Source organism: Carassius carassius, chromosome 1 (assembly GCF_963082965.1).
Source record: "Carassius carassius chromosome 1, fCarCar2.1, whole genome shotgun sequence".
Taxonomy (NCBI): Eukaryota; Metazoa; Chordata; class Actinopteri; order Cypriniformes; family Cyprinidae; genus Carassius; species Carassius carassius.
In genome coordinates, this window is record NC_081755.1 from 33,058,255 (window position 1) to 33,082,993 (window position 24,739).

The following is a 24,739-nucleotide window of genomic DNA, read 5'->3' on the forward strand; positions in this document are numbered from 1 at the left end:
AAATGCTGCTCAAACTTTTCAAAGGTTCATTTCTATCACAGATTTATTACCAAGGTAGCTGAGCTGAAGGTCCCTCTCTACAAGGCAAGTATTATGAGTACCTTATAAGCAACGTTCCTCGTCACATACTCAGTTGGTCTGAAATTTTGAAAGCACTAAATAGACATTCCAATATCATGTCATGTCATGATCCGATCACTGCACATCCGTTTATTCACCACACAGACTTTCACAATACACAGTACACCCTGGACTTCATTTCCCATAAAACCCTGCCTAGGAACTCATTATTTTACCACACCTGTTTTCTATCAGTGACACTATAAAGGTTGCACTCATCCACACTTACATTTCGAAGTCTTGTTTAGTTCTGTCTGTCTATCGCACTTTGAATGAGTTTCCTTGTTCTTTTTCTTTTGTCTCCTCTTCAGCAGGAGGATGATTATAAGGACAGACAATAAGAGCAGCACAGCTGACACTGCAGCACCAATGACAGGAAGCAGGGAGGCTGAGAGAGACATGTGCTTGAATTAAACTTTCATTACCAACAGTTCAACTTGTTTTTAAACTCTTATACATCATTACCTGTGATAGTGATGAGCAGCAGTTCAGAGGCAGATGAACGGAAGGAGCGTGAAGAGACACTGACTTCATAAACACAACTGTAATTTCCCTCGTGTGAATAATCTGCTTCAGGAAAGAAGAAGGAGGCAGAGTGATTGACAGCTGACTCAGTCCTGGTGATGTTTGATCCTCTGAACAGGTGAAAAGATCCTCCAGGAAACTGAGAGTCAGTGTTACAGATGATAGTGAAACTGTGACCCCTGGTGATCACTGGCCCCTGAGGCCCCACGTGAAACAATCCATCAGGATCACTGAGGGAAATACTGGGCTGCTGCAAGTTCACTAGAAAACAAGAAGAATACATTTATATGCTTACAGAGACTCAAACAATAAAGCTAACTTCTTTAAATAAATAAAAATAACTTCAAGAACTGCATCTTGTCAGGATGGAAATTTAATCCACAGCTATTTTACAAACGGGCTCAAATGCAAAAAATTTAAAATAAAATTTACAGAATGAGTTCACTTGCATGTTACTAATGCATATTATTTATAATGCAGGCATTGAGACTAATGGGACTGCACTCACCCACAGTGATGATAAAAGTGTTGCTCAAAGGTGATTTGATGTTGTTTTGGTAGGAGTAACGACAGCTGTAGCTGCCCTGATGAGAGACGTGTACATTAACAAGGTTGAAAGTCACACTAGAATCATGTGTCTGGGAGGATACAGATGCTCCGTAGGCGTTGTGCAATTAAACTGGATATTTTCTCCAGGAGAAACAGCTGCATGTGTGGAGGTCAGGGAAAGAGTCGGTCTCTGCAGCTCACCTGCAAAATTAATGTGTTTATTTTAAACAATTTGTTAAGACATAATGTAATGTAAACACCACATTCATTTAGCTTAATAATGCAATTTTTGTTGGCTATTCTCCCTAAAATAATATGTGAAAATGTTAAAGATTTTGCTTACCTGAACAAACAACACCAGCATCTTCACCATGATTACAGTTATGTGTTCCTAGTCCTCCGTGTGAACATTGTGTGAGGTTTCCTTCACTTCCTGAACATCCAACATCATCCAGCCAGATCGATCCATTGCCTTGACCAAAGGCAGCTCCATGAGGAGCACTGATGGCTGATCCACACTGTGTCTGTCTGCACACCACAGCAGCATCATTCATGTCCCAGTCATCATCACACACGGTTCCCAACTGGCCATTATACTGGATCTCCACTCTCCCACAGCATGAATCAGACCCACCGACCAACCTTATGTCTGGTACTTGGAATTAAAAATAAAAGTACAATGTGTTTAAAAAGTTACTTTTTGGCATTCTGTATGTATTTTATATGTGTTAAACATATTTGGAAGCCAATCACTGACCATTCATAGTCCCTATTATACTAATTCCTTTAATAGTATTTTTTATTAGGGTCATTCCTGGGATTGGGTAACATTTCAAATTGGAATATACAGTCATTTTGTCAACTACACATGATTTATAAATACCCCACATCTTTAATTGTGTTACAACCCCCTAATGGGCAAATGTGGATTGGTTTAAACAGGATTTTACACAGGACGTCTACAAAACAAACATCTACCTATTGCTCATGTGTCCCTGATAACAAATGGTAACATTTAGCATAATTGTCTCAATTTATAGGACTGAGGCTACACAAACTTTGTGTTTATGGTGTCTGTATTAAAAAAAAAAAATTATATATATATATATAGAGGGCACTCGACTCAGGACTCATTCAGAACTCCATTTCCCATTCTGCCTCATTCCTGGTATATATATATATATATATATATATATATATATATATATATATATATATATATATATATATATATATATATATATATATATATATATATATTTATTTTTTTTATTTTTTTGTTGTTGTTATTTAGAAGTTTAACTAAAACCACTATTTTATTGTTTTAGTCCTTAACATGTCACATGGTAATCAGCAAGAAAGGCTTTCATTCTTACTTGTCTTCCCTGTATTTTTCCAAAAATATTAATATGACATGGTGTGATGTGGTTGAAGTCTGTAACACATCTGAGAAATACTTTGCCTTCATTTTCTGTTTTGTTTCTCACTCATATTATGCCCTTCTTTTTGGCTCAACTTATCTGCATGGCCAACATTGTCATCCTGCTGAAAACGTGGGTGCAATTTTAAACATTGAACATATTATATATAAAAAAAATCATAACAAAAATATGAGTTGTCATGATTTTGCTAAATATATATTTACTGAAACCCTGACTATTTTATACTTTTTTTTATTAAAATAATTAATAAATGAAGTATATAACTCAACCCTGTCATAAGTTTATGAAAAATATATTTGTGACAGGGTTGTGGTTTTTCACTCAAAATGGCCACAGCTCCTCATGTAGTTAGGAGACTTTATATGATAGCAATAAAGTACACTGTTTATCCTCATGAATTAAAATAAAAAATAATAATTTTCCATTTTAATTTTATGTGACAGTTTTGAGTAAAAAAAAAAAGACGGGGTTGAGTTCAGACTGAGAGACATAACTTTAAAGTCTTTTTTATAAAATATCTTGCAGTTTTTTAGAAAAATATTTCTCACAAGAAAGGAACAAAAATAAATGCTTACATTATTGATAAAAATCACAGACACTATGCACATTTTGTTAATCATTTCCTAAGTACAAACTAAGTGAAGTACCTTTTTTTAAAGTTTGTTTAAGATGGATATAGCAATTATGTCATGCTAAAGAAAAGTAAAATGCAACAATTATTTTATTATTTATAATGGTCATACCAAAGTATTGTGAAAAGCTTCTAACAATTAATTTTTGTGAACTACCACTTTAAAAACTCTGGGGGACTGAAATATTACAGAATCCCAGCAATGGCCCACAAGCAAGCACTGCATTTTCAAAATGCTTAGGTGTTTTGGTGGTGAAAACAGCAGAAGAATACTTTGAAAATAGATGTACTTTTACCTAAGCAGACGACACCTGCATCTTCCCTATGACCACAGTTATGTTTTCCAAAAGAAGGATGTGAACACTGTGTGAGCGATGATTCACTTCCTGAACATCGCACATCCTCCAACCAGATCTGACCACTACCCTGGCCAAAATAAGCACTGCCATGTGCACTAACAGCTCTTCCACATCCCAGCTGTCTGCACACCACAGCAGCATTATTCATGTTCCAGACATCATCACACACTGTCCCCCATTGGCCATTATACAGGATCTCAACTCTTCCAGAGCAGTCATTTTTACCATTCACCAGTCTGATACTATAATTACCTTAAAACACACACACACACACACACACACACACACACACAAAAAACACATTATAATACAACTCGCATCTAACAACATGCTAAACTTGCAGATTAGCCAACACAGTGACTGGTTATGTCAGGATGCAGCTAGAATAATATCTGTTGTAAAAATGAGTGACTAACAGTCTGTTACTCACCAGTTACTGAAGTCAGAGCACTGGCTGTTGAGATGAAAAAACACACAAAAAAAACAGTGACATTTAATTTTTTTTTTTATTTAACCAGGAAAGAGGACTCATTTAAACATTTTACTCTTACAATTAGATATGAATCACCAAATAAAATCTTTTAAAAACTTTGTCTCAAACTGATCTCATGTAAATGAGTAATGTAGCCTAGTACTGCCCTGATTTTACGAAACAGATGTTTAGTCCACAACACCCAATAATATCTGAATTTAAAAACTGAACCAGATCAAGTTTTCATTGGGTTTAAGCGTGTGTTTATTTCACATCTTCTGAACTGTTGACAACAAATACCTGCTTACATTGAAAGGAAGTCTGATTGGATTATTCTGAAAGAAGAAAGTCACATACTTTCTTCTGAGTAGAAGATGGACAACTTTTCATTCTCGGGTGAACTAACCCTTTAACACTGTGTGTTCTTGCTTGTATGAAATGCAAACCAGATAAATACACTGCACAGTCTCTAATTTGCACATATAACTATATATATATATATATATATATATATATATATATATATATATATATATATATATATATATATATACACATACAGGTGCTTCTCAATGAATTAAAATGTTGTGGAAAAGTTCATTTATTTCAGTAATTCAACTCAAATTGTAAAACTCGTCTATTAAATAAATGAAATGCACACAGACTGAAGTAGATTAAGTCTTTGATTATTACATTTTTATTTCTTTTTTTGGTTCACATTTTTGTTAAATAATTGTTGTTTTAAAAATGTTTTTATGTTTAATGATACTTGTGTAAACCTACACACAAGTGAATATTAATGAAAACAAGAAAACACTGAATTTAACCCAAGAAAAGTTTAAAATGCTGCTAAATAACACATTCAACTGCATTCAACAACAACAACAACAAAAATCTCACTCCAAGCTGTTTGTTTAGTTTAGTTAATCTTTTTTAATTAAATTATTGTGAACCCATAATTTTTCTAGAATAACTTTTGCTGCTGTATTATCCACTAACCTAGTTTATGATAATATGTTTTTTTCATAGATTAAGATTATATAGCTTAAAGTTGTTCAGACCAATAAACCTGTTAGTGAATGTCTTTTAAAAATTCAAAATCAACCCATATATATATATATTTCAGTTCACAGTCAACAATGATAAAAAAGACTGCACAACTACATTCAGTTCACAGTCTTTAACTAAACTGTTTTAAGGATGAAATATTGTGTATGTGCAGTAATATAAGAAGACTATAATCAATTATATTTTCATCTATAACCTCCATCTGTTATGCAAAATAGAAATTGCAATAATTAAAAATTGAGTTTACCCAATATCAAAGTGAGAAGAGAAGGTCTTGGCATCGTTATGCTTGGCTTGTGTTCCTTCAAAATGTGCACAAATTAAGATGTTACTTCCTGATTAGTGAGAGGAGCTGATGACGCTTTGGTAAGAACAGAAACACACACCATAAATAGTTTTTACATAAGTAATGATGTGACCCTCACTGTTTTTCTCTGGAATGGTTCTGGTTTGGTTCAGATGGAGCCAACCCTGCTCCTGGAGGACTTCCATCCTGTGGTTTAGATCCAACTCTAATCAAACCAGCAAACCTAGATGTTCATGAATTATGTGGATTGCATGAAAACAGCAGACGTGTGTGCTGGAGAAGAGCTGGAACTGAAGTCTTCAGGAAGGGAGCAGGGTTTACCACTGCTGCTATAACTGACATTAATCAGCTCTTTCCAGACACTGCTGCTCCACCATTATTGAGTGGTAAAATGCATGTTTCTTCATTGAGAAAAAATTTGATAAAACTAATGTGCCAGACAAAATGTTGCCTTTTTGTAACATGTTGCCTGTAAAACAAATGACACTTCTGTATAAATATAACTACTGCATATCAAGTGGTTCTCTTACGAGAGCTCTCTCCTACTGCGTCTTAGCTAAGACGCTACGGGAAAAGTCTCTTTTCACGAAATACTGAAGCAAAAAATTATCCTTAATTTTGTATTTTTGTAAAGCGCATTTGCAGCAGTACACAGCCATAGGCGAGACGGCTCGTTCGCTCATTGGCTTGTTCTGCGGCAACTGCACAGCCTATCGAGCGCGGGCTGATGCAACATCAGACCAATAAGGGCGCTTCGCGCCCTTCTTGCCACTTCCCGCCGAAACGGGTGTGGCCAAACCTATAAAAGGAGCTCGAAAAGGCTGACTCACCTGATTTTTCATCTCTTCAGCGAAGCTCACGCATCGCTGGATCACGGAGGAAGCAAGCGCCGTCTGAGAAAGCACATCTGCAGGACGAGCCATTCTGAAGCTGCTGGCATCGCCGCCTTCCACTGCCGTTCCTGCTGCGCTATCCGGCGCCTATATCCTTTCAATTCTGTTATATCCAAGCTGTTCTTTATGTGTGTGTGTGTGTTTGCCCAGCCCCCCCTGCATCGCTTCCCGGTGGACAGCGCCCGCTGTTTGCCATTGCGTCGTCCGAGGAAGTCGATCTCAGGGCCGCGTCGGGGGAAGAGGACACACGCTCTCTGCTAGCTTCGGGCAGTGAGGGCTGGGCGAGCTCCGAGGATCTCGCGCCTTCTGCTCAGAAGCCCAGCAGATGAGCTGACATCGAGAAGGAGCCGGGGCGAATGCTCGTGTTGGCCGCGATGAGTCTCGGCCGCGAGTGGTTTGCACCAGCGCCCCCCCTCTCGTTCCCGGCTGGATGGTATTTCCCTTTCGGATGAGCATACTTCTCAAAGCCCACCTCATTTCTTCCTGAGCTTCACGAAGAGGTGGCGAAGACTTGGAACGCTCCATATTCAGCGCGAACTCGTTCGTCTGTCTCACTAGCATTCTCCACACTGATGATGCTAAAAACAGGAACTACCACTCACTTCCGCCGGTGGAACAGGCGATAGCGACGCACCTTTGTCCGCCCTCTGCTGGACGGCGGCAAAAGCGGTGTTGCCATCTAAAGCCTGCTGTGTGTCCCACGGGACCTGCTCAGCCTTCCCCCAGTCGGTTAAGCGCTGGGACGGGGTCGAGGAGGAGTGATCTGCCCGCTGTGATCAGCGCGCTCCCCGCCTCAAATGCGCAGCACACCCGAGCGCCGCCGTTGCCCGGTCAACAGAGCGCGCTTCGCATCCAGCCCTTAGCCATTCATGCAGATGCATGGTCAGCGCTTCCAGGGGTTTCGGATTGGGTGCTAGGCATTATAAAGAGAGGCTACTCGCTACAGTTTTTTTTTCGACGCCCTCCGCGCTTTTCAGCGCGCGTCGAAACTACGGTCAAAACAGAAGTAGCACACATACTTCGGGCCGAAATATCAAAACTGTTGAGCAAAGGGGCTGTAGAGCCTGTGTCTCAAGCTCAAAGCGAGGAGGGGGGCTGTACAGCAGATACTTTCTGGTGCCCAAGAGAGACGGGGGTCTCAGGCCCATACTGGATCTAAGACAGCTGAACAAGGCATTGATGAAACGCAGTTTCAAAATGCTTACGACCAGGAAACTCCTCGCGCAGATTCGCAGAGGGGACTGGTTCATGTCAATAGATCTGAGGGACGCGGATTTTCAAATACAGATAGCGTCAAACCACAGGCGATATTTGAGATTCGCCTTCGAGGGCCAGGCATACCAGTTTACAGTCCTCCGTGGCTCCTCGTACGTTTACGAGGTGCATGGATGCAGCGCTCGCTCCTCTCAGACTCAGAGGCATACGAGTGCTGAATTATTTGGACGACTGGCTGGTTCTGGCCCGATCACGAGCGGAGCTCGTGGACCACAGGGCCGTTTTACTTGATCACCTCGAGAAGCTCGGCCTCAGTGTCAATTGGGCGAAGAGTTCGCTGAACCCCAGTCAGACGATCCTGTTTCGGGGTATAGTTCTGAACTCGCGTTCCATGACGGCGCAGCTGTCACCACAGCACGCGATGGGCATTCAGCGCGCAGCGAGTTCTTTCTGCTGCGGCGCGACCGTGTCGCTCAAACACTGTCAAAAGATGCTGGGTCTCATGGCCTCAGCATCTCCGGTTCTGCGGCTGGGCCTGCTCCGCATGCGCCCCCTGCAGTTCTGGCTGAAGGCTCGGGTGCCGCGCAGAGCGTGGGCGTCTGGCCGGCTGCATTTCAAGGTCGATCAGAGCTGTGTTGCAGCTCTAGCACCTTGGACAGCGAACGGCTGGTACCGATCAGGTGTAAGCCTGGGGACTTCCCCGAGTGTGAAAATGGTGTCGACGGACGCCTCCACTTCGGGATGGGGAGCGCTGCTCGAAGGCAGACCGTCCTTTGGCCTATGGTCAGAACGGGAAAAGCTCCATCATATCAACTGCCTGGAAATGCTGGCAGTGGTGAACGCGCTGACGCGCTTTTGTCCCCATATCAAGGATCACCACGTCGTAGTCCGTGCGGACAACATGTCCGTGGTGTCCTACATAAATCACCAGGGCGGTCTCGGGTCCCGAAACCTGTGCAGGCTGACCGAACGCCTCCTGGTTTGGGCTCAGTGCAACATGCGCTCGCTGAGAGCAGTGCATGTGCCTGGACTGCAGAATCTGGGTCCAGACAGGCTGTCCAGAGGCAATGTTCCTACGGGCGAATGGTCTCTACACCCGCAAACAGTCCGGCTGTTGTGGGAGAGATTTGGCATGGCGGAGGTGGACCTCTTTGCGTCCCACGAAAACGCTCACTGCCCTGCGTTCTTTTCCAAGAACGAAAGCGCGCTGTCACGGAGATGGCCGTGCTGCCCGCTTTATGCGTTCCCTCCCGTCTCCCTCCTTCCGCATGTGATAGAACGGGTGAGAGAAACGAGATGTTCAATACTGCTTGTAGCACCTCTTTGGAAGAACCAACCATGGTTCCCAGATTTGATGCAGTTAGCAGATGTCGCCCCGTGGCCGGTACCGTTGAGGAGGGACCTCCTCTCGCAGGCCAGGGGCTCGATTTGGCACCCTCAACCGGAGTTGTGGTCCCTCCATGTGTGGGCGCTCAACGGTTACCCGCTGATCTCACAGTGGGAGTGCTAAATACCATCACTCAGGCTAGAGCTCCGTCGACACGATGTCTGTATACCTCGAAGTCGGTGTTCTCCAGCTGGTGCACAGCTCGAGGTTATTCATCCCTTAGTTGTGAGGTGACGGAGGTCCTCCCCTTCCTACAGGAGCTGTTGGATAAGGGCAGAGCCCCATCCACGCTCAAAGTTTATGTGGCGGCCATCACAGCGTTTTCTGAAACGGCGTCCGGTCAGTCAATAGGAAGGAACGATTTAGTCATCCGGTTCCTCAGAGGAGCTAGGAGGCTGAATCCTCCCAGACCTCCGTCAGTCCCTATGTGGGACCTCGCGGCGGTTTTGGAGGCCTTGAAGGGTCCCCCTTTTGAGCCTATTCAATCGGTTAGCCTTCAGCATCTGTCGTTCAAGACAGTATTCTTGTTGGCTCTCGCTTCTGTGAAGCGTGTGGATGATTTGCACGCGCTCTCGGTGAGCCAGTCGTGCTTGGAGTTTGGGCCCAATGACTCAAGGGTCATACTCAAACCTAGGCACGGTTATGTGCCGAAATCCCTCAACACACCGTTTCGGGCTCAAGTTATTGCCCTGTCTGCCCTGCCGGTGTCAGGGGAGGATGGAGACTCGAGTCTTCTTTGCCCTGTCAGGGTTTTAAGAGCTTATGTGTCTCGCTCTGCTGCCTTTCGGCAGATGGAGCAGCTGTTTGTCTCGTTCGGTGGACGTTCCAGGGGAATGGCTGTTTCGGATAGTTGACGCCATAGCGTTAGCTTACACTTCCAGGGGCCTTCAGTGCCCGTTGGGCGTCAGAGCACACTCCACAAGAGGCGCTGCCTCGTCGTGGGCGTGGTCTACTGGGATCTCCTTGCAGGATATATGTATGGCGGCAGGTTGGGCCTCGCCGTCTACATTTATCAGGTTCTATAACCTGGAGGTCCCCGCCTTGCAAGCAAGGCTGTTGTCGGTATAGTCGAATCAGGGCCCTGAGGGGAATTCAGAGTTCAAGAGCGCTATGCGCTGCCGACTGTTATATGGGCAGTATTGCGTAAGACCCGCATTGCCACATTGGTCAGGCCTTGCCTCGGCTGTGTGATGTCATATTGCCGCATCTACGGATGCTGCTAGATATAGGACGGAGGACTCTCTGTGAGTCCCTCAGGTGACTGTGCACTGTAAATCCTGTGCGTTGCTTCAGGTTTATTGGTGTGTGATCCCTGCGCGCACGGCGTTTTACATTGGGTTCCCGTAGCGTCAGCTAAGACGCAGTACGAGAGAGCTCTCGTAAGAGAACGTACTCGGTTACTAAACGTAACCTCGGTTCTCTCTAGAAGAGCGAACGAGTACTGCGTTCTCTGCCGTGCGCACGATTCACTCTGGTTCGCTTCGGCGATGAAATAAATCAGGTGAGTCAGCCTTTTCGAGCTCCTTTTATAGGTTGGGACACACCCGTTTCGGCGGGAAGTGGCAAGAAGGGCGTGAAGCGACCTTATTGGTCTGATGTTGCATCAGCCCGCGCTCGATAGGCTGTGCAGTTGCCACAGAACAAGCCAATGAGCGAACGAGCCGTCTCGCCTATGGCTGTGTACTGCTGCAAATGCGCTTTACAAAAATACAAAATTAAGGATAATTTTTTGCTTCAGTATTTCGTGAAAAGAGACTTTTCCCGTAGCGTCTTAGCTAAGACGCAGTACTCGTTCGCTCTTCTAGAGAGAACCGAGGTTACGTTTAGTAACCGAGTACGTTTCTGCAACAGTGATACTGTTCAACTGTTTGAGAGTTAACCATTTATGCTCACATGCATAGTACGTATAGATGGGGTTTAAGTTTAGCATTCAATGTGAAATCATGCTGAATTTGTGAGAAGAATTTGAGGAAGTGTCATTTTGTAGAAGCAAAGATGTCTCATGCAGACGTGAAGCTGTTTGTTTAAACTTAAAATTAATTATTTTACAGCACATTGAAAAAAAAAAAGTTTTGTCTATTGTGGTAAGATTTTTAAGCATAAATATTTGCAGGCACCCCAATCATAGGTAATGCACATTAAGTAAATAATTCTCAAAGTATTAATAAGGAGCACATTTCATTTTTCTCCTCCTCAGTTAGAAAATGACATAGATAATGTATATATAATGATATAGTATGTATTTCACTATTCTTTTTCAGTGGGAATGGCTCAGTATTATTTTATATTCATTGGGTTTCAGAGGTGCTTCTATACTGACATTACATGCAGGGATCTGTATGACTTTTTTTTTTAATGATGTTCAGTGTGTGATGACTAAAAGCTCTAAAAATGCCTCATGTACCGATCACACAGTCCTTCTTTAGTTGAACCTTTCAGCATTCTGCACACTGAAATAAACTTTAACGTGCAAGTCAGTTAGCACTAAACTTTTATTTGTGCAAAAAAAGAAAAAAAAGCGCTGTCTGTCAGCTGACTTTGGCCTTCTTTACACAAGTTGTTCCTTCAAATAAGACTGCTTGAAATGTCCTCAAGGTCTTGTGCTCAAAATTAGTTGCTGTACATTTTTGCTTATCTGGTTGCAATTTGCAATGTTTCCTTTTCTTAAATTTACGTGGCAATGGAAAAATGCGTTCAGTATCAAGAGACAAATGGAGACTGACCTCCACTGACCTGTCCAGGCAATGACAAGGATACAGAGCAACAGTTGCCAGTATTATGGTGAGCACATTAGAGAAGTGAAAGATGCACTATAGTCACATTTACCAATGAAGCATTGGTCTGCTCTTTACTTCTCAAAATAGTTATACTTCAGTGCTGAACAACACAAGAGTGCGGGTGATCTTACACTTGGGTGTCAGAAAGGAAGGCAGACAGGAAGATGTCATGTCATGTTTTAGTGAACCAAGACATATTATATGGCCACTTTTTCATTCATGGCAGCAATTTAGTGACGTTTTCCTCATTTTCTATCTGCCCACAAAGCCAATGGAAATTTTCCACGTTATGTTCATGTATCAAATTAACAATCAAGCCACAAATGTGTCTGTACCAGACCACTACCACACAAATTAGTGTTTTGAATTATTAATCAGTTTTTTGCATTTATTTAATCTAGGTTTAGGAATTGATCGCAACAAAGGTAAAAATAACAGTCTATCTTATAATATTACTCATAACCAGGGCTGTGCACAGTGGGGGTGGCCCTGTAGCTAGAGCCACTGTCCCTTTGCTCTCATCGGCTGAGGTGCCCCTCTCACCAATCCCTCCATCAACCCCAGCTCAAAGAGGTCTGTCACCACTCAGATAAAGATCTTCTGATCCGCTTCTCTGCTCTGGGTTTCGCAGCATTACTCACAATCTGTGTACTGCTCTCTGGAGAGTGGATACCACAGCCCCCAAAGTTTGTCGCATAGGTGCATTGCAATCCATGTATTGTGTATTGTGTCATGTATTTCTGTTGGTAATGATTTGCTCTTGGTAATCTAAAAGTGATAACAAAGGGGTAGTTGTGGCCTAGTGGTTGGAGAGTATGAGTATGCAGAGCACGAATTCTGAGTATGGGTCACCATACTTGGCTCTATGTCACGTCACTTTAACAAAATATCCACATTCTTAGAAATCGAATGTCTAATTAAATTATCGTACCCAATCAGGTCTAATATAAATAACACAAAATTTGCTGTTGTTGGTAGTAATCTATATCATCCTATTTTATTAAAACCATATCAAGAGTAGGCCTATAAATAGGTACAAAAAATAAATATAAATGTTCTAAATTATTTGTTTCTTAGTATATAATAAAGATTTATGCTGTGATATATTAAATTAAATATCTAATACTTATAGGAGATAGTGGGGTAAGATTAGCCATTTTTTTTTACTTATGTGGTTCTCGAGATAACGGAAAATGACACATAAGTAGAATGAAATCATCTATCCTATTCTATCCTAATGAAAGTATTATATATATATATATATATATAATAAAATAATAATAAAAATTTAACATGACAATCTGATTCTTTGTAATTATTCAGAATTAATTGTAAGAACTAGGCTCATACAGTAGTTTATGTTAATGAAACTGTTAGTCAGCCACCACTGAAGTAGAGTAACCTAGATTTTTTTATTATTATATTATTATATATTTTGTCTTTTACAGAATGCAGACAATGGCCAGAAGTGTATGGTCAAGAGGGAGAATGCTGGATCCTGAAACGGCAAATGAAATGCTGGACCAGGTATCTGAGTTTCTGGATCATTTGGAAACATTGACTCAGCAGCACGGTATGCTCCAAAATGTGTTAATATTGATATGTATCATATTATTGTGTTTGAGATGTTTTGAATGCTAATTGTGAATTGTTCTTTATTAAGTGTTTTTTTTTGTTATCCTTAGTTCCCCAGGGCTATAGTGCTCCCTTGGTAAGGGGCTCATCTTGCCATCCATGATTCTCCATAACTGAAGAACAGTTGCGTTTTCTGATAGAATATAACTTTTCTACTGTACAAGATAAATGGCTGAAATCTTGTGTGTGTCCAGGCGAACTGTAAAACGTCGTTTAAGGTGAGGTTATTTTTCTTAGTTGTTCATGCAGTCTCCTTGTGCATTTAAATTGTACAGATATGTAATGCATCTTAAATTTGAATGCAAAATTCATGGTTAATTCTTTGTATAGTATCACCTAAAAATCTAGATTTGTATGTACTTGTTATTTAAGTTGCACATAAGCATGATGGCTCAGTTGGTGGCGCTATCCCCTTTGTCAGTGTGGGTTTCCTCCGGATCTTCCAGTTTTCCCCACAATCCAAAGACATGCTGCTTAAGGCAATTACAGGTTCAAAATTAATATCCAGGGTGTTTCTCCCGCCTATGGCCTGAGATGCTAAGATAGGTCCCAGCTGTCCCATGATCCTACAAAGCATATGTGGTATAGCATATGAATTTTACAATTATTAAACTGAATTGAATCAAGACTGAAGTGACTTGAGCTGAATATTGACACTATTGGCTTGTTAGAACTGCTTTACAGCAGAATTTGTTTTGAATTTGTTACTATTGTAAAGCTGCTGTGAAATTATCAATATTGTAGCTTGCATGCATATTACTATGTATATTATCATTATTATGCATTATACACACTAAACATGCATATAAACTAAGTCAGAAAGTCAACTCTATTTCTGTTTTTGTGTGTGTGTGTGACCAGGACAACTGGAGTCCCAGATACAGATCCCCTGTAAAGACCTTGTCTCAGAGGAGCACCAGGACAAGAACACAGGAAACAGATGATTCTTCTGCTGATTTTGCTGCAGCCTGGAATTGAACTGCTGGTTTCGTCTGGTCAGAGGAGAACTGGCCCCCCAACTGAGCCTGGTTTCTCCCAAGGTTTTTTTTTCTCCATTCTGTCACCAATGGAGTTTCGGTTCCTTGCCACTGTGGCCTCTGGCTTGCTTAGTTGGGGTCACTTCATCTACAGCAATATCGTTGACTTGATTGCAAATAATTGCACAGACACTATTTAAACTGAACAGAGATGACATCACTGAATTCAATAATGAACTGCCTTTAACTGTCATTTTGCATTATTGACACACTGTTTTCCTAATGAAGGTTGTTCAGTTGCTTTGACACAAAGTATTTTGTTTAAAGCGCTATATAAATAAAGGTGACTTGACTTGTGTTTGTTTGTGTGTGTGAATGTGGATGTATCCATGTGCATATATATAAATTCTGCTGGAAAATCATCTTCATCTTCATAAAGCTTTTCTGCTGAAGGAAGCATGAAGTGCTCTAAATGTCCTGGTAGACAGCTGCATTGACTCTGGACTTCCAGGGTATTTATAGCACTTCATGCTTCCTTCAGCAGAAAAGCATTATGAAGATGCTTGATGAAGATGATTTACCGGCAGGATTTTCACCTGCACACACTGTCAAAATAACCAAAACCTGGTTCAATGACCATGGGATTACTGTGCAATACTGTGTGATTTCATGTAATATTCCAATTTTATGAAATTTTGATTTTGTGGGTTTCACAAGCTGTAAGCCATAATCATCAAAATTATAACACATTGTCTCGAAATATCTCACTTTCCAAGCAATGAGCCTAAAATATATTAGTTTCACATTTTAAGTTGAATTCCTGATATTAATTAACTTTTCCATGATATTCTAATTTTTTGGAAAGGGTCTGTATACATACATACATACATACATACATACATACACACACACACATATATATATATATATATATATATATATATATATATATATATATATATATATACACATACTTGCCACTATATCTTCTTAAATATTAATAATAGAAATATAATGATTATCAAAACACATTTTAAATATAATGTAGTCATTTTATTATAGCACTCATCAGCCTGCAGCAGCCAAGATTATGTTCCTGGAAACAACACAGAGACAGAACAGCATAAACAAACTTTATAATCAACTATACACCAAATTACAAAAACATTATTATGTGAAAGTGAATAAATTGTGTGTATATATATAAAAATATATTCTGTGTAATACTTTTGAAAATGATAGGCCAATAACTTAAAACAAACATGTAATAACCCATTTAGATAAATTATAATTTATAATATGGATAACAGCATTTATTTACAATGTAACATTTATTAATTTACTCAAGCACTTAAGATATCAGTACTTTAGAACAAGGCCACAAGAAACTAAATTATTAATATGTGGAACTTACCTTTATCTTATCTACAGTTCGAACATGTCCAGAATGTACGTGTTTAGAAACGCTTTCAAGTTGGTCGTATTAACATGGAAAAACTGTGCGTCTTTACACGTGCTAAAGTATGGAACGCCGACGATGCCAATTTTCTTTAAACGAAACGCGTGATTTTTGACCGCGTCAACACGCACTTTTTGTTCGCGTTTACGCGTCAACAAGCAAAGCAGCCAATGAAATGCTGTTTTTGAGACTATATTTGCATATGGGACGCGATGGTACGTATGTCTCTGGTTGGTATATACCAACGGCTCTGGTATATACATATACAAACATCAGACGTCATGTTTATTCATGAAGGATGTCGTATGATATACTGGTATGCACCTATGCAAACATCAGACGTTATAATTGCTCACAAAGGATGATGCATTGGTACTTTGCATGTGATGTCAGCCTTATGTCATGATTTGTCATGCCCTTTTTTAAGTCCTAGGTTTGTTCTACAGATTCAAAAGTCAACAGCTATAACCACGGCTCTTAGAATTTTTTAGCAAACTCTTACAATACCAGTGGATGTTTAATGGATAGCTAATAAAACGTATGTAATTATGATTTAAATTACAATTAACTTTAGGTTACTTTGTTCAGTTTGCAGTTTTCCAAAGCAGTTTTGTTTTATAATGTCCTTTACATTAATATATATATATATACTGTAATAATAATAATAATATATATATTTATATATATATATATATATATATATATATATATATATATATATAATCACTTTGCCATTACATTAAAAGTGACCTATTTTTATGAAACATTAGTATATGATGTTTTGGGAAAAATTCAGGCTCAGATAAATTTCTAGCTCTCATGGGTCATGGATGTCAGCAAGATAAATTATATTTGCCTTTTGTCTTTTGGATAATTAGCTGTAAATTCGAGGCACAGCTTAGTCTGTTGTTCATCACCACTCAACTCCACACCAAGACAAACACAGTTGAAAGGGAGGGAGGGCTTCACTTCTGTGGCTTTCTGCCTTTCAGTGATGTGCATGTGCAAATTAATGTGCGCTATACACTGCTGTGCTGCTGAGACGTGAAGAGGAGAAAGCCTCATCATTTCCTAACCCGACCTGATATTTTTATTTTTTATTAGTTTGACAGGGAAAGCTGTGTGCAAACAGACACACACGCACACACACACACACACACACACACACACACACACACAAGAAAAAAGTGCACTTTCTCTCGAGAAATAAAAAGGGCAGGTCCTCAAGCCCCCTTTGAAGTACCTGCATACACAGATGACAGATTGATAAAAGGACATGCTATTTATGGCTGGATGTAACTTTTTATACTTTGTTGTAACAGTGGCTTTCCGATTGACTTTGCCCTATAAGTGTGGCTTCCATAAAAAAAATTGTGAAGACCACTGATTTACATTGACACAGTCCTCTTAAGAATCATCTGAGTGCACATTGACATAATCCTGTTCATAACGATCAGAGTCCACATTAATATAGTCCTGTTCAAATTCATCATGATCCATGCTTTCATTAAGTTCAACATTTTCATAAACAGCCTCATCATCCTCTTCATTTTTGCTTCTATGTGATGTAGCTTGACCTAGTGATATTGCAAAGAGATGAAGGACAATTAAAGGGGAAAATATATATACAGTTAGGTCCATATATACTGTATCTGGACACACACACTTTTTTTAGCTGTTGACCAAAACATGTTCAAGTTACAGTTCTATAATGAATATGGTCTTAAAGTGCACACTCTGAGCTTTAATTTGAGAGAATTCCCATCTCAACACCCACTTTTTTTCAAGGCAACATAAGTGACTGTACAGTTGACTCAAAAGCAATTTCATGGACAGATGTTGGCTTTTCCTTCAGTATTTCTACATCATTTAAGCAGGTAAAATTTGCGTTTGGAAGCTGTTGCTGTGAACTCATATCATGCAGTCAAAGGATCTCTCCATGCAGGTGAAACAGAATTGTTAGGCTTCAAAAACAAAACAAATCCATCAGAGAGAAAGCAGGAACACTCAGAAATTCCAGATCAACAGTTTGGTACATTCCGAGAAGAAAAGAGCACTCTTGTGAGCTCAGCAACATAAAAAGGCCTGGATGTCCATGGAGGACAACAGTGGTGTGTGTGATCAGTAATTAAAGCAAAAGGAGCCCCTACCAAGTATTGAGTACATACAGTAAATGAAAATACTTTCCAGAAGGCCAACAATTAACAATATTTTTTTTTTTTTTTTTTTAATGAAGTATTCTATTTGTTGAGATAGTGAATTGGTGGGGTTTTGTTAAATGTGAGTCAAAATCATCACAATTAAAAGAACCAAAGACTTAAACTACTTCAGTCTGTGTGCACTGAATTTATTTAATACATGGGTTTCACAATTTGAGTTGAATTACTGAAACTTTTCCACAACATTCTAATTTATTGAGATGCACCTGTAATGTGGTGGATTACATTTAAATATGTGACAGAATTCACATACAGTCCTTGTTATGTTTCCTCTTTTAGGGTATTAAGTTGCTGGTGGCGGGGTGTTTTCTCTTCAAGAGTTTGTTTTCTTGCGAGCTCTTTAGAGCGATGGCTGGTTCACAGCTTTTCATCTAATTTTGACGTCCTCTGTGTTTACACGAACATCAGTTCAGTTAATTTATTTCTAAATCACTATACAAACAACAAGGAGTTGCACCAAAGTGCTATACAGACATTGACAAAACATTTTAGTAAAAGAAAAATCACATCATAAAACAACGACAACACAAAACCATAAAATCATAAAACTCAACCTTCTACACTCGCAAAGGCTGTAGAGAGGAAGTGGATTTTTAAGCGACTTTTAAAAATCCCTAATGTAGGAGCAGATCTGATTTGAAGTGGTAGGTTGCTCCATAACTTAAGCAAAAATTAAAAGATCTATATATAAAGACAGTGACTTTGGATGAAACAGACATCCCCTGAATTCTTTTATAAAATGAAAACCATTACCTTTCTTAAAAGAGCACTTTAAATGAGTTTCCTTGTTCTTTTTCTTTTGTCTCCTCTTCAGCAGGAGGATGATTATAAGGACAGACAATAAGAGCAGCACAGCTGACACTGCAGCACCAATGACAGGAAGCAGGGAGGCTGAGAGAGACATGTGTTTGAGTTAAACTTTCATTATCAACAATCCAGTTTGTTTTTAGACTCTTATACATCATTACCTGTGATAGTGATGAGCAGCAGTTCAGAGGCAGATGAACGGAAGGAGCGTGATGAGACACTGACTTCATAAACACAACTGTAGTTTCCCTCGTGTGAATAATCTGCCTCAGGAAAGAAGAAGGAGGCAGAGTGATTGACAGCTGACTCAGTCCTGGTGATGTTTGATCCTCTGAACAGGTGAAAAGATCCTCCAGGAAACTGAGAGTCAGTGTTACAGATGATAGTGAAACTGTGACCCCTGGTGATCACTGGCCCCTGAGGCCCCACGTGAAACCATCCATCAGGATCACTGAGGAAAATACTGGGCTGCTGCAAGTTCACTAGAAAACAAGAAAAATACATTTATATGCTTACAGAGACTCAAACAATAAATTCAAACAGTTGTAAACATATAAAAATGGCTTCAAGAACTGCATCTTTTCAGGATCAAGATTTAATCCATAGCCCCTTTTCTGCATACATGCTGTATTTGTATTTGTACTGGAAGTAAACGTCCCTTTTAAGCTCACCAAAATCTACACTGAAACATTCTAAGTCCACGAGATATTATTTCAAGAAGTTATGTTAAAATAAAATATTAATCTCTCACACAAAAATATTTTATTTTAAATGACAAAAGCATTTTAATTAAGATGTACATCATTAAAGATTACCTATTATGCTCTTTTACAAAGTCTTGAATTTGTTTTGGGGGTGTACTGGAACAGGCTCTCATAATAGGTTATTCGAAAAACACTAAATTTTTCACATATATTATTATGTCACATTATTACAACACCTCTCTCCCCAGTCTGGCATGAACGGCTCGTACAGTGTATTGTATCGCTTGTATCAAATGAAGGCCCACCTTCTGAAATATGAAATGTGCAGTGATTGGTTGACTGGGTCAGATTGTGTTGTGATTGGCAGCACTTGGCACTTGGTCGGGAAATGTCATTCCCTTACCAGTGTTAATTTCGTTAATGAAGACGACAATGAAAAATATTCGTTAACGAACATTTTTTATGTGACTAAGAAGAGACTTTGACGAGCTAAAAATAAAATCTGATGACGAAATGTATGCCGCGTCTTCGTTAACTAGACAAGACTGGACTATAATGTTATTTGAGGACTACCGGACATTCAAAATGCATCCTATAGGCTATTGTCCTCCAAAATGTGCGTCCCTGTCATTGGATTGCGATCAGATAAGGGCCGTCTGTATATCTAGTCAGTATAACAGCCGCAGTGGATGGATAGACAAATAAAACGCAAACTATCAATCTAAAACAATGGCCTCAGCACCCGAAGGGGTAGGGATAAGGTAACCAGACGTCCCGTTTTTCCCGGGAGTCACAATTCGTTGTCGATTAACTCAAAGTTAGTGAAGGCGGGATAGGCGGAATCACGCTGATAGAAGTGGGTCCAGGTATCGTTCGTTCATTTGTTTTTGCTTTCACATATAAAAATGAAAAAACAAGAAAACAGCTCCTTTTTCCGTTTTTTCGTTTTCTTAGAAAAACGAAAAAACTAAATTATGACTTGATTTTTTGGTTTACCCGTTCTTGCACGGAAATCAGAAATACCACTTGATATTCCGATTTTCCCCTGTGGGTGGTGCTAAATCTAATTGGCAGGAAATGCATTCCTTATTTTTCAAATTAAGAGTTTACCCACACTGTATTTGTTAGCCTCTACAATTAATAGTCTATAAAATAAATAAATAAATAAAAAATTAATAGTCTATATGCATGCTATTTGTTACCCAATTATTTGGCTTAACTGACTGAAAAAATCTATTGAAATAGCCTAAATGTAAACACGGTTATCAGACAAAAGGCAGAATGGAGAGAAGGCCCTTCTTAGTGCATTCCTCGCTATATAGGTTTCTTTTGCCTTCCCTTGCCAATATATTTTGCTATCCCCTTTATATCTTCCCGATATAGGCTCATGCTCAGGCCATCCTTAAAAATATTTTGATTTGTTGTCATCAAATAATAGTATTAGAAAATTGGATGACATTTCCGATAGTTTTTTAATTTGTAATATTTATTTGTACGTTTATTGTATTTCATTTGACTGATCCTATCTTTAACCGGTAGTAAATTAAACCCTTGTGCGAAGTCATATAATACACAAGATGTCGCCTTGGCTACAGCAGTTTGGAACGAATGAGAATATATAATAATATATATATATATATATATAAATGAGCAAAACTTGGCCACTAAATATTTAGTATTCAATTATTTTAATGATCACAATTAAAGTTTTAATTTTATTTTATTAAATTGCAACATTCAGCATTTAATCAAATATTCTAAAAGATTTATTAATCACGTTATTTCAACATAATATCTCGTTATTTCGACATAATATGTGTGCGTGCATTTAAATCCGGTGACGTGTGCCTTGATTTTTATTAATAATTAGTGTTTTCTGACAGTGTCGACTCAGGCAAAGATGAAGTTGACTAACACCATCTCCGTTGTGAACACACCTATAGAGAGAAATGCACATAATGGATTACATACGTAATGCTATGATCATAGAGTAGCCTTTTTCTTTTCGTTTTGAATTATTTAGTTTAAAGACATTTCAAGCTTTGTGTATTTGATGTATTTCTCATGTCTGTGTGATGCATACACTGTGTTTTGGTTAAGGATGAGATGCGCTCCAGTTCACGTGCAGTGAGACCGCACGGGCGCCTCCCTGTCTGTTATATTTGGTTCTTATTCAGTAAATCCAGGCAATTGGTTGATGAAAATTATATTAAAATTAAGATACAATTTATACAAAACGAAACTCACTTTAAAGAAAGGCTTTCTACAAAACAAAACTTAATGAAGTGGTCAAAACCATGTCTGACCCGCTCCATGTCTCGATATATTACGCATTCTTACTCGTGCTGTTCACTTTTCATAAATCAAGATAAATGAAAAAATTATAATAATAACAACATTATAATATTTTAAGAAATATAAAACTAAATGCGCTTAGGCTATTTAATGACTACAACAGTATAGTAGGCCTATTTGTACAAATTGCTGCACATTAATTTCATTCTGAATTTTGCACACACAAGTTGAATTTTCAAATTTGTTCAAATCAAGTTCACGGATAATTGTGCGTGCATTTATTGATCATTATGATACTAAAATCATAACAAAGTAGGCTAAAAGGCTGCACCCTTATTTAAATTTCATCTTTCATTCCGAAATAGAATAGGTCTAATGAATGAACGAAAAAGTACACAATATGAAACTAAATCGTTTTTAATGACTAGGCTACAAAACAAAGGCCTATTAGCTACAGAAAAATTTTATGTCGGAGCATCTTTCCGGTGAGCATGTGAGGGGGAGAGATACGATTTTCGATCAATCATCGAATATTATTTTGCTTGATATGCCAATCCTTAATATTTGGTGTTTAAATGCCTATTTGAGGTCTCTGTGAAAGTTTTAAAGCAGTAGCCTATTTTAGTGCCGCTTTCAGAGCGCTCACGTCCGTAACATTGTTTCTTCCTCATCAATGCGAAAATGAAAATAAATTAAATTGAATAGACTATATTATGTTTTGTGGAGAGTCAACCCTTCTTCATCCGGTGAGTATATTTTAGTTTGCACAGTGTAATTCATAGAATTACTAAAACATAGCCTATTTTACCACCTAAAAGTTTTAAGTTTTTTTGTGTCACGTCCGGACCGTAACGCAAGTGTAGGCTATTTTCCTCATATTAAATATAAAACGTGATATTTTTCTAACGTCTGGACTGCTTTATTAAGGGAGTATATGGATATAGACGTTTCAATATATTAGTATTAAACGCATTTCCTGATCATTTATATTTCAAGTTTTGACTGCAAATGTCACGTCCATAACGCTGGAATTGCCCAATAGTAATTTAAAGATGTGGTAGATTGGGGCCTTCTCATTCTGCCTTCTCACACCGCGACACAGGTTCGTGGCTCAGTGTCGCGATTTCAGTTTCATTTCGAGTATAGCCTCAGTCTCATAGATGACGCCACTGTTTTTTTATTTAAAAGAAAGAGCGTAGCCTAAGTTTATGTAGCCTATGGGCAATTTATATTCATAATAGGCCTATTACTAAAATATAATTAGTCTTCTAATTGTATTGCGTTTCATTCACAATATTACTAAAATATAATTACTAATTTTATTGCATTTCTACGGTGACGCATTGCTGCCACATAGGCCTACATATAAATTTTTCCCACTCAATTATGTCGTAATAACGAGATCTTATGTCGTTAAAACGACATATTTTCTCGTAATAACGAGATCTTATGTCATTGAAATGACATATTTTCTCGTAATAACGAGATATTATGTAATAACGAGATGTTGTGTCGTTAAAACAACATAGGCTTATATTTCGTAATAACTAGATGCTATGTTAAAACGACATATTTTCTTGGCCTTATAAGGACATGTGTAGTCCATAGACAGTAAAAGATAGTGTAGGTGTAGTCATGTACAAAATATGTCTTTATCCATAAAAATTATAGCCAATCATGTCTTTATCACACTTCTACGTTCAAAAAGCTGAAGCAATAGCAGCCCCCCAATGGACATTCATGTTAAAAGATCACATTCTGTACACACCTTATATTAATAAAGCATGTATAGCCTACAGATTAGCAGATGAGCCCAGAAAATTACTTTTAATTGCACATTAGGCTAAGCGTTTTCCTCCCATAGAAAACCCTTATAATAAAGAAAAAGCTAAATGTGGCTTAATAGGCTATACTACTTCAGTGATAAGGATCAAAAGCTGTACACACCTTATTAATAAACCATACTATCCTACAGAAAAGAAGATGAGCCCAGAATATGAACGCAGTGCATTTAATTACACGTTAATCGTTTTCTTCCCATAGAAACCCTTTATTATAAAGAAAATAAAGGTGTCTCTTAACGTGTCTCTCTATGGGAGGATGGCATTGCGGTGCACAGCAAATCCTTTCAATGGTATTCAATGCAAAACAAAAATGAAAAATATAAGTAGCCAATAAAATAAACAAATTATTGTGGCATTAATTAGCCCACAAACAATATTTATTTTAAAGCCTAAATGAATTTATTTAAAGAAAAACACCAGCGTTGGGCGTTTATCTGTGTAGGCTAAGTGTTTCAGCCGTCCCTTTCAAACTGGCGCAATAAAATGCAACAGAATTTGATTTGTTAAACATGAATAGGACTTATCAGTCTGGCATGGCCGCTCGCTCTAATGTTAACCTAGATAAATGTTCATTATTATTAAGCGCATATCCAAGTGTCTGTGCGGAGTGTGGAGCGCGCACTGCATGACATGAGGTGCGTTTCATTCGACAGGGTCCATACGCAGTGTTCACTGCTCCCCTACTCCCTGAGCACGGCATATCAGTTGAAGTGGACTTCACTGACAATAACCGCTCATTTAAAACGCCCTGCAAACGTCATCAAAGAAAGTCAACTACGGGGTCGCGCAGATTATGATATAACATAAATATATAGGACTACATTCATATTTTAATTTTTATTATTATATTATATATTTATAATTATATTGCACTATTTTACAACTACCTAAAATAAAATCACTTTACTTCACAAACTAGCTAAGCTGGCTGCATTCACTGAGGTAAATTATAATCATCAAAAATAGTATATGTAATATTCACAACAATAACCGTTAAAAATACTGTCATTTAACAATGGCGAAATGTATGAATACTTACACACACGTTAGTTAT

The 24,739-nt window shown here is 38.8% G+C and overlaps 1 protein-coding gene across 1 annotated transcript; it reads right to left on the reverse strand.

The window, feature by feature from the left end:
• Positions 1-46: 46 nt before the first annotated feature.
• LOC132139514 (uncharacterized) lies at positions 47-19,612 on the reverse strand. The gene is made up of 4 exons (XM_059547960.1): positions 19,004-19,612; positions 586-906; positions 388-508; positions 47-77 (listed from the first exon to the last, which is right to left on the reverse strand). Exons 1-4 carry the CDS (start codon positions 19,344-19,346, stop codon positions 47-49), a joined length of 816 nt encoding a protein of 271 aa, XP_059403943.1. The 5' UTR covers positions 19,347-19,612.
• Positions 19,613-24,739: the final 5,127 nt, after the last annotated feature.

What these genes read in the sequence shown, in the direction of transcription:
- LOC132139514 (XM_059547960.1), bottom strand. Translation starts at nt 19,346, where the DNA reads ATGTATTTTTCTTGTTTTCTAGTGAACTTGCAGCAGCCCAGTATTTTC. An exon ending in GCTGCTCATCACTATCACAG is followed by an intron (nt 907 to 19,003) that starts GTAATGATGTAT and finishes CTTGTTTTCTAG; the next exon opens with TGAACTTGCAGCAGCCCAGT. An exon ending in AACAAGGAAACTCATTCAAA is followed by an intron (nt 78 to 387) that starts GTGCGATAGACA and finishes CTTGCCTTGTAG; the next exon opens with AGAGGGACCTTCAGCTCAGC.